Consider the following 11,259-nt stretch of genomic DNA (forward strand, 5'->3'; position numbering starts at 1 on the left):
TTCATTGGTACTGCTCGAAAAGAGAACGATGTCGTCCGCGAAACGGAAGGTTCGAAAGAAATCTTCCATCAACACGTATGCCCCTTTCTTCCCAGGATAGTGATTTCATTATCCATTGCAATGCAGCCGTGAACAGCTTCGGCGATATGGTATCGCCTTGTCGTACCCCCTTTCCAATGGGTATGGTGAGAGGGCGGTGGAAAAGCTGTATCCTAGTCGTGCATCGTTCGTAGCAGTTGGCTAATGTCCTCACATACGACGCGTCCACACCTTGATCGACCAGCGCTGACAGTATTGCATTCGTTTCTACGCTGTCAAAGGCTTTCTCATAGTCGACGAAGGTTAGAACAAGGGGCAGGCGGTATTCCCGGCAAACCTCTATGACCCTCGACACGGTCTGGATGTGGTCCAAGCAGCTGAACCCTTGGCGGAATCCAGCTTGTTCTTGAGGCTGGGCTTCATCCAGCGTCCTAGATATGCGCATGAGGATGATCTTGGTGAATACTTTGTATAACACGCTCAGCAAGCATATCGGACGGTAGTTCCGAAGGTCCTCTCGGTCACCTTTCTTATGGATAAGAACGGTTCGCGAGGTCTTCCACTGGTCTGGGATCCTTTCTTTCTGAAGATAGGATGTCATGTGCGCTGCTAAGATTACATGAAGCGGATGGCCACCAGCCCGAAGAAAGTCTGCTGAAATAAAATCAGGTCCGGGGGCTGTGCCAGGTTTCATGCTCTTGATAGCGACTCGTACTTCCGAAGGGAGAATCCGTGGTGGAGCTTCGCCAGTGGGGATGATTGGGCTTGACACAGGAGTTGATGAACGGAAAAGGTTCGAGTAGAACCTCTCCGTAATGATTTCCATCTCACGACGAGAAGACGTGCGAGTCCCGTCTTCGCTGAGCAAGGTTGCTAGCGGAATATTATATTCGCGGAGATCCCTGCGGCACTTCTTTAGACTCGTTCTTCTTTGTGCTGCTTCTAGAATCTTCTTCTGCCTGTACTTCAAAAGATCCTCCTGCAACGCTTTTCTGCAGCTAGTGTTTGCTACTAACCGCTCAATGTGCGATGCATTCGGATCAAGCCTCAAAGCCCTTCTTCTTCCTAACAATTCCTTGGTGGTCTTCGAAATTCGATCCAAGTTTGTCGTGCGCGACTTCGAGGCACGTTCAGCACAGGCTCGTAATCCTCTGAGCAGCATCTCGTAGTCCACGTTTGGGTCCTCCTCGATGTGCCAGTCACCTTGGGACAGGGAGTCCTCGAGTACGCAATCGTCGTAGACGACTTCTTTTCTCCTTCGTTGCCGATAGCAGATGTTCTTTTCCATCGTGTGGCTAAGTCGTATTTTCGCACGAAGGAGACGGTGATCAGAACCACTACAAAAGGATGGTACTACTGAGACGTCAAGTAGACACCACCTCCGGTTGGTGAGTATGTGGTCGATCTCCGCACGAGTCGCGCCATTGGGCGATTCCCATGTCCACCGACGATGATCTTTTTTCATGAAAAGAGAGTTCCCATGAAAGAGGCGAGCGGCGGACAACAGCCCGGCGAGACGATTGCCATTTTCATTCCGGTCCCCTAGTCCAAATCTTCCAATCCTGTATTCCTCTTCTGTGGCCTTTCCTAGTTTTGCGTTGAAGTCTCCGACAACGAATTTGTAAAAGGACTTCTCGTTGTGGACTACTTCCTCCAGCTCCTCGTAAAACGCGTCCAATTCGGAATCATCAGCTGCTGATGTTGGTGAATAGCAGTTGATGATACTGATGGATTTTTGGCGCAGAGGGCGGAGGCGAAGAATGGCCAGACGAGGTGACAGGATCTCGTGAGAATCGACGAGATGGACGACAGATGGGTGCACAACGAAACCAACACCGCCTACATTTCGCGACGGAACCTTCTCTCCACGAATGACGAGTGTACCGTCATTCATCTGTCGTACGTCGCTCCTTCTGCACTTCGTCTCCTGCAGAGCAATCACGTGAAATTTGATACGCTCTGCAGCTCCGGAAGGGCATGCAGGTCGGCGTCTGTGGAAACTGTTCTCGCGTTGTAAGTACACAGTCTGAGACAGTCTCCATGGCGAGTCGTGCGTGTGTCGCCTTGGTCCAGAATCAATGACGTCCTGAGCAACCTGAGATTTGATCGCCTCTCACCGGTCGCCATACCGTCCGACGTCTGAGACGGCAGGGCCCAGTGTGCAGGGTACTGAGGCAGTGAATATGCTGGAGTGGCAAAGAGACTTTTCCCCAAACTAAGCAGCCATGCCACGGCGAGCTTAGCTTTCACCACAGGTCGTCGCCCAACCTATATGGATCAGGGAACCACCTTGCGACATTTTGCCAAGACGGTGGTGAATCTTAGCAGTGGTTTACTCTTAGCTAGGCTTCCGATTCCGAGAAGTCGGAATGTCGGATGTGTCGAACTCCTTCTCAGCTTGGGAGACCCTGCCGGAGGACGAACCTCCGCTGTGCATCGCAGTTCGACGCCCAGTGTCACCTCCACGCCACTATGAGGCGGTAAACCGTTGTGGAGGTAAATAAAGAATAACAAAATAAGAAAATAGAACAAATAAAAACAAAGCCATTAACGGCAGTTAACTATTTTGTGATCTAGCGTCAGTAGACTTTTACGAGCTACACCCGAATAAGGAATTAAGGACAATAAACAATACTAAACCCTTTAAATACAAAAAAAAAAGTTTCTAATTAAGGAATCATGAAAAACAACTGTTAAAAATTTAGACAGCTTCGCGCTGTCGTCCCAGAATTAAAAGAAATTCTGAGCATATGAACTTTACAGTCACCGATGACACAAATTCTCAGCGGAGCCTCTCTCTGACTCCCGGGAAGAGTGCTAGTTCGTAGTATTTAATTTTCAATACGAGATCAAACTGTTCTATTTTTCAATTAAGTCTTTTTTAATTTTTATTCAACATGGACGCGTCTGCGACTCTCGTCTTTGCATGATTTTTCGTTTTTCGGTTGTTCAGGAGAAGTCCAACAATTAATACTTTCCCAAAATTTCACCACATATACAATATATGGTTTCTTTCAAATCGAAAAATCAGCTTGTGCGGATATCTGAGGTTTTAATTCACAGGTGGATCGTGGTTGTCTCAGGATTATATTGTTGTTTGTTACAAATAATTTGTTTTTAATCGCCTATGACGTCACAATTCCTAGGAACTGTATCGACGTTCGTGGCAACAAATTATAGGCACCAAAAAGAATTGTGTTCGGTTAGTTTTTGCGATGATGTACAGAGCGAATCTCACCAAAACTAGTCAAAAGGATTGAAATTTGATGGATAAATGAATGCTCTGAAGGTTACATTTCAAAATGTAGCGAAAGAAAACACAAAAATTGTTAAAAGAGGTATTATGGTTCACTACACCCGACAGTCGACCAATTACTCCTTCTTCTAGACAAAGTTTCCTAAAAAGAAACCTCTGCACAACACAAAAATAGGATACGTAATGGACGTGTAATGATTCAAGCAGTCGAAAACAGGAAGAAAGAGAAATATGTATTCGTGCAGCTTTCCTGAATGAAAGAAAGAAAAAAGATGATGGACCCTATGGAGAGATTAATGAAGATGGAATGGGAGTGGGGAAGCTAGAAGAATGGGGAAGAATGACGCAAAAACCAACTAATTTTGTACATAGCTCTGATTTTGGTCCACATTCTTCCCCACTTTCTTCAACAACTGTAATGTATAAGGGGATAGGAGTGTCGGAAGTAATACGAAGACTGAAACTAGGAGATCACAAGCTATATATCAACATTGAAATACAGAGGTAAATCGGCTGCTTTACAAAAATATCTCGGAAAATTTACTGTGTTCTGCTTTACCTCCTGGATAACATCGTAAGATAATTGTTTGCTGTTTTCTTTGTTTCGTCACAAACGTCTCTAGCAGCTAAATTTCGATTTGCTTTACCAACACGTTTGAGTCAAACTATTTACTTTCTACTTTAATGGCATGGATTAGACAAGAACGATACTATTCTAAAAGATCCTTCAAATATTTTTTTTCAGCAGAAGTAGTCTTGAAATTAAGCTTCAAGACGTATGAACTTGCGTTAGGATATAATATATGAAGGCCAGAGGAAGAATTTCCTCAACATTATCAATGAGGAAGAACAAAACAAAAGTACAACAAAAAGTAACTAAAAAATGGGTGAACATAGATGCCGAGGGTTGAATTAAGTAGTTAGAAAATTTTTCGTACTAACTACATGCGAATTCTTCTTACAGCAACCCTAAAATGTTAGTGTTTCCATTTCTACACATGGACTGACCGAGCAGTGAGCTAGTATACAAGTTTACCGAACTGTCAGCTTTACACCAATGACTTTGATGGAGAAGGGCATCTGGCGGGCTGATATGAACGGGGTCACTAATATCTAAACCCTGTTTTGGTAACTTTGATAACTCTTAGATCTTAGCAGCTCAGCTCTTAGATACCTAATCTTCCTTCGGAATCCTCGATGGGTTCGAGTGCTAGATCACCAGAGCCAGAATTGTACGTGGAACTGAAAAATTATACGCTTGGACTGTATCTATCTAAGACGGAACGCGATCGCGATTATAACCACCAACAAAGATGCTCAAAAGCTCAAGAACCTTACCGAAAATCGATGTCTCTCTATCGCCCAACCCTCGTCCCTCAGTTCATTCATTATCCATTTTATTTTTATATTCTTAGTTTTGGGTGGGTGTGGCGCAGTCGGTTAGAGTTCCGCTGTAGCCACACGGTCGAGGGTTCGAAACCGTCCTAGTGCAAACTAAGCCTTCCATCCGTCCGGGTTGTAAATTGGCCGCTTGTCTGGGGGTAAACCGACGTTCGGGGCGATTTTGCTTTTTTATTTTTTTATTAATTTTTTTTGTTTTGTTCTTTGTTGGTTTGTTTCTTGTTGTTATGGCCTTTTTTTGTACATATTATATGTGTATTATAGTGCTGTTCATTTGGTTTGAGCATCCCGATCTGGGTGGTTGGATTTGTGGGTTTGTTCGGGTCGTGATTGAAGGGGGGGGGGTTCTTCTTCATCGGTACCGAATGGCGGTTGGAGACAAATGCTCGGTGTTTTGAAAACGGTGGTTTTGGTCGTTTGAAACTCTTAGACTGATTTCCGGGACTCTTCGAAGCTTTCCGAATGCGTAGTGAAAAGCAACGTTTGTATTAGCTTCTTTTACTGGTAAACTTTGTGAATGCACCGAAAACCGAAATTCACGAGCTAACAGAAAGTATCTATCATCCTTCCATCATCATATCGTATCATCCTTCCATATCATTTTAAGGCATCACCCCACGAATCCGAGGTCGGCACAGATTTCAGGTGGAGTATTCGCATACGGGATCGTAGATTAAGGAGAGGGGGTGATTCCGTCCATTTCTTCCTAATTGCCGTAAAACACGGCTGGAAAAAAACGCCCCCCCCGCCCCCCGCGCCCTTTTTTTTCCCCGACCCCCTTTGCCCCCCCCCCCCCCCCCCCCCCCCCCCCCCCCCCCCCCCCTTTTTTCCCCCATTAAAAAAAAAAAAAAAAAACACCCCCCCCCCCCCCCAACTACGATCTCGTGTACGAATACTCCACCTGAAATTCGTACCACCTCAGATTCGTGCGGTGGTGCCTTTAATTAACCAAGATTGAGGTTGCCTTAATATCACACCGGCACGTTATCTATCTTTCTCGACGAAATGTAAGGCGTGAAGCGTTAGTTGTTCATTCTTAGCTTGTTGTTCGAACTGTACGGTGAAATCGTACATAAACTGTCTAAACCGATTCGTGGGATGTACTACAGTTTGCAAGACGTGTTACTCGTAATCCGTGTTATACTCCATTGCGTGGCAGAATCTATCCACATTACGGTACAATGAGCGCCTCCATTTTACTATCTTAGTGCTCTAGAATCTGTTCATTAGCAAGAAATCCTCCCATTTCTTCTTCAATTTACTTCAACGAAGTCATAATTGGCCATGACAATAGAATCCATTGTCATTTATGCATGTTCAATCCTAAATTCTAACTGCTATTCTAAGCTGTTTATATATAATAAATATCAAGTTATTAGAACTTTCAACTAAATCACTTTTCTCGTTGTATTCTTTTCTTCTGTCTTCTGTACTTTTCTATATTTGTTTTGCATCTGTCCTCGTCACATCCTTTTTGGCACTTCATTGAGCCTAATCATGCTCTACAATAACGCGCTTAGTCCGTATGTTTGTGTGTGTGTGTGTCTGTGTGTCTGTGTGACACGAAAATACTCCATAATGATACAAAGTTCTACACTGGTGAGGTACCGAACCATCGTCATGCACCTGAAAGGCGAACACTCTACCTTTTCACCATTGTCCAAATATATGTGGATATATATGTTGGCTTTGATAAGGCAAGTTAGTTTCTCTCATGTGTTAGTGATGGTAAATAAACTTTTACGTTAATGTATACTTCCAAATTTGCAAACTATCATGCTATATAATAACGGGCGTAATCTATCACGTGCATCCGTCTGTATACGCGTGTCTCAGTCAAGAAATCCCAAAAAGAGAGGGAGACGGATACCACGGCGGCGGTTTGGTGCGCTGGAACCTCAAAATTGGGTGAGACGGGTCCCACTGCGTCGGATTGGTGCGCGGGAGCCCTAAGGCGGTAGAATGGGTTCCTGTGGTTCCTTCGCATATCTATTTTCCAGCATGTCTTCTCATGCTGCTAACATCCTTTCTTCAAAAAGAAATATTTAGTAGCCAGCAGTTTACGCGATCTGATGTAGAATGCTATTTTTATCACTACGATAGTGATATTCACGTCATTCCATGTTAGCACATCATTCTGTGCTAATAGTTGAGAACGGAGGAGACTCATACTTCGAATGATGTTTCCAATTGTGGAGGTTTGAGAGAAAAATAGATGTAAAATTGAGCTGGATTGCTCTCCAAATATAGAACTGAGCGCATAGGGAAAAACCATAAAATCTTTCATATCTGCTTAGATTTTCGAAAAAAAAAATTGAAGAAAGCGTTGATAGGAAAAAGCAGCTATAGTTTTTCAAGAAAAAAATGTCGCTACGGTTATTTCTGTTATTTCTTATTGATCGGTGAAGGCGAGCGAAACCAAAACAAGCCTGAAGTCCGGCTTTGGCCGGACGCTCAGGCTGGTAAATAAATAAATAACCAGGATAACGCATTCACAAAACATTCCGTACTATTCGATAGTGAATTTGTAGCTCTATGCGATAACAGTGTACTGATTTTTAATTGCACTGAATCCTTACACTTGGGAGGATTGAAGCAGCTCTGTTTTTCGGAAAATTCCACATTTTTCTCCATGTTTTAATTGTGAAAGCACTTCAATTTGAAAAGGATAGATGTATGGATACCATTACAAGTGATATTTATGCTAGGACACAGGATGAGCTCGTAAACCTTTTCAGATCAAAACAAATCAATCTCGTCTTCTCCGAACGTTCCATATGGTGTTGGTGGTCCAAGATCCACCAACAAACGACTCTCTGTGACATCTCTCTGGTGTTGGAATCTGGTCTCAGGAAGAAAGAAGTAAAGAACGATGAGGAATATAGATCTGAATACTATTCGATGTATCCCTCAAATATCGATTCAGACAAAGAATTTGGAACTCACGTAGGAATAATGAATAAAAGGTAGCTCCAGCCTTTTACACTTTCATTTAACGGATAGTAAAGAAGTGTAGTAATCATGGAGCTTATCCAATTCACCGCAACAGCAGCGCCTAAAATGCCGTAATTTATCTTTCAAGGATTTTTTTAAAGGTTACATCGATGTGAAAGTTTCTCATTAAGGTTATGATTATGCATTTAAAAAAAATTCGCTTTAAATCAATGCAAGTACAACTTATTATTTATTTCTATCTTATTATCCCATCAAATAAAACTATCATAATATTAATAATGAGGAAACAACAATAAAACAATATTAAATAAAGATTATTATTAAAATATACTAAGTGAAAAATCATCTGAAATAAGATCTAAATGGATGATTTGTTCTAATATTCTAATCGATTTCATTTCTTTACTTTGATAAACCGAGCTAAATTTAATGATTTTAATTGTTTTAATTTATTCAATTATTTCCCTTTCATGTGATGCACATGAATTTACGAGTTTTGGGTCTTGGGATAGCCAGTATTCTCCTGAATTAAATACTATTATTATAATAAATAAATAAACAAATAAATAAAACAAATAATATTAATATTAATAGTTGAGCTCACCGAGCGATACGCTGGCTGCTTCGGCAGGGACAAGTTCGGCAGGAATGAAATATGCAACTGGTCCTGCACCCAAATTATATCCAATTCCGTAGATGAAGAAACTGATGAAGTATAACCACGAAGCCCAAGCTTCATCTAAATTAACAGATTTAGCACATCAATGTCACTACACTACAACACATTGTTTTTTTCCCCAATCAATAATATAACATATTGCAACGCTGCCAGTGAAAGAGTCCTTTCGGAAATCTTATTATTTCCTACCTTATCATACCAGAGTAAACAACATCAATGTGACCGACTGACTGACTCTGCTGCACTCATGAACACAGAACGATTGATTTTTTAGGGTAAATGGAGAAAGAGGGAGCTTTTTCAGGAGTCGAAGCACTTCAGTGAGATCCGGACAACAAATGGAAAGGATAGGAGGAGGTGAGAAGCAAACGTGGAGTGAAAGAGATTGGAGAATTCTGCTGCAATCCGAACTAATAGTAATAATGCTACCAACGACAGAACAGTGATAGTGATAATTTTCGCGCTTGAATAGTCCTGAAGCATACTGGTGGCATTCGAATTCTCAACCAAAACTCCTTTTAGGAGTTTCCAGAAAGGTAGGAAACACAAGTCCTGAGCAAAACGAAGTGATCCACAAAATTGACGTTTTATGTGGCACCCACATAACTAAAGTGTAGTGAGGACGGTTACTTTTTTTTCCCTCGGTAACGTTAGCTTAAATGTCATAGATCCTCCACGACTAATGCTTAGGTTCAAGGTCCCGATTGATTCAGTTATTTACTTCCGGAAATAGGGCGCCACTGAGCGCCTCCCGCCCCCTTCCCCTCCCCAGCTACATTTTACCCCCGGTGTTTAGTCATATAAAATCGACACCAAGTTTGGTGAAGCTATGTAGCGCTAACACCACACTTCGTTAAGCGATCCTTTCTCGTGACCTTTGCTAGCACCACATCACGAACTGAAAAGATGAGTAGTGCTAGCAATGGTCCTCCTTCAATCCTAACCGCTACGCCCCACAGCACCGCTACGAGCGCAGCCGCGTACGTAACTGCACCGAGTTTCATGTCGTTGCGACCATACTATAAAAAGGATAAAGGCGTTGGCGTATCAGCACACTTGGGATGCGCTAACATACAAACTTTGTCGCCGCCAGAACAGAAAGACGGAAAGCTTGGTTGGCGCTAGGGTGGTTTCGAACCATCGCCCGTGTGGCTACGGCCCACCTCTAACCGACTGCGCCACACCTTACTATAACTGTGTGACATTGCTGCAAGTTCAGCGATCTTTTCTATTTAGTTATGACATAGATTGGATTTTGTTGCAGCGAAGAACTATGATACTATACGATATACCATTAAATTAGTCAAACGTTACCTATGGAAAGCAGGGAGAAAATCAGCAGTAGACAATCAGCCAGAAGACATAACGTCAATGTTTTGAGCAAAAGAGATCGTCGAGTGGTCGTCTCTACCTGTGAAATTTCAATCATTACCGAAAATTGACATTAAAAGAAGAAATAAACTATAAATTATAGAACAAAATGATTTTCTTACAAGTTTCAAAGCAGGGATAGTCATAGCGATTGATACAAGCGAACCTAACGCTGGTAAAAATGGTATCAGTACTGCTGTGAACGAAACCGCCGAGAACATACTGAAATATCGTAGCCTCCTTGGACTCAGCGATATTTTTCCCACTAATTACAGATAGCGAAGAAGATAATCGCGTTCTTACCTCGTCGAATATGAAATCGAAGCCATACTTCCAGAAAAAATTTGACTAGCGCTTACCACCATCCCCAGAAGGATACCTTTTCGAATGCTTGAATTTGTGATAGCGGCCGAGATGCACACTTGACTGGGCATCTGAATGATGAGAATTTTATCTTTGAGGAGAAAAATTGTTCTAGGGAAGAAAAGCAAAAAGAAAAGAAAAAGTGCAAATGACACAGCACTGACCTCAGGAACCATGTCCCAGTATTCTTGAATGGCTTCGTCATCATCATCGTAAGCGATTCCATAGAAAAACATGAAAAAAGCACAAAATCATGGAATGTTTTAGCAACGTCACGGTCCGAGCACTTGCTATTATCTACCAGGTTGGCAACAACTTCTGTTACACTTTGCAACATTTTTTTCTGTAAACTTTTTATTCTCACACGTTTTTTTTTTCAATCACTGACATATCCTCCAACGGTATCGAGGACATCCCGCCAACGACCACGCATTTTGTAGTTCCTCTTCCTGTCGAGGTCCGAGCACTTGCGATCGAAAAGTGACTGAAGGGGCGTTTTGAGTTCATCCTTATCAACAAAATGGCGTTCTTCCAGGTGAGAAGCCAGAGATCAAAACTAGTCGTAGTCGGAGGGGGCAATATCAGGACATTATGCCGGATTGGGAAGGATGGTCAGTTAATAAAGACTGCGCAGCTTCATCTGTTTCAAGTTCGCGGAATGTGGGTCATGAAAGAAGAAGACTTTCCCCTGTGTACCTCTGAGCCCCGCAGCCACCCGGTTCAACTTCCAGTGCTTTTTCGTACTAGTAGTGCAATCATATGACAGAAGCTCCGAATGAGTGACTCCCTTACGATTCCGCCCGCGACACAACATCGTCTTCTTGGATTCCGGTCGAGACGTGGAACTTCTTAAAAGCATCACTCCACGAATCTGAGGTGGTACGGATTTCAGGTGGAGTATTCGTATACGGGATGGTAGACTATGGAGAGGGCGGTGATTCCGTCCATTTCTTCCTAGTTGCCGTAAAAAACGGCCCGGAAAATACGGCTTCGGGCGTTCTGGCGCACTATTTTCTACAAGGAGTTCGACTGGAGCGCGCCAGCCTTGTGCGACCCCGCATCTTCCAAGCCGTTTTTTACGGCAATTAGGAAGAAATGGACCAGATTGACCCTCCTCTCCATAATTTACTATCCCTTATAAGAATACTCCACCAGAAATCCGCACCACCTCAGACTCATGGCACGCTGCCTTTCA

At 42.8% G+C, this 11,259-nt stretch overlaps 2 protein-coding genes across 2 annotated transcripts; both read right to left on the minus strand.

Moving 5' to 3' along the window:
* Nucleotide 1: 1 nt before the first annotated feature.
* On the minus strand, nucleotides 2–1,933 carry RB195_003328 (uncharacterized protein; the record flags this gene model as incomplete). The annotated part of the gene is made up of 1 exon (XM_064200932.1): nucleotides 2–1,933. One exon carries the CDS (start codon nucleotides 1,931–1,933, stop codon nucleotides 2–4), a length of 1,932 nt encoding a protein of 643 aa, XP_064056813.1.
* Nucleotides 1,934–7,435: 5,502 nt separating this feature from the next.
* Nucleotides 7,436–10,300, minus strand: RB195_003329 (uncharacterized protein; the record flags this gene model as incomplete). Its single annotated transcript, XM_013435706.2, has 7 exons — nucleotides 7,436–7,583; nucleotides 7,643–7,751; nucleotides 8,256–8,390; nucleotides 9,645–9,741; nucleotides 9,824–9,923; nucleotides 10,005–10,135; nucleotides 10,229–10,300. The coding sequence occupies 7 exons, from the start codon at nucleotides 10,298–10,300 to the stop codon at nucleotides 7,436–7,438; spliced, it is 792 nt and encodes a 263-aa protein (XP_013291160.2).
* Nucleotides 10,301–11,259: the final 959 nt, after the last annotated feature.

This window comes from Necator americanus, chromosome IV (genome assembly GCF_031761385.1).
Source record: "Necator americanus strain Aroian chromosome IV, whole genome shotgun sequence".
Lineage (NCBI taxonomy): Eukaryota > Metazoa > Nematoda > Chromadorea > Rhabditida > Ancylostomatidae > Necator > Necator americanus.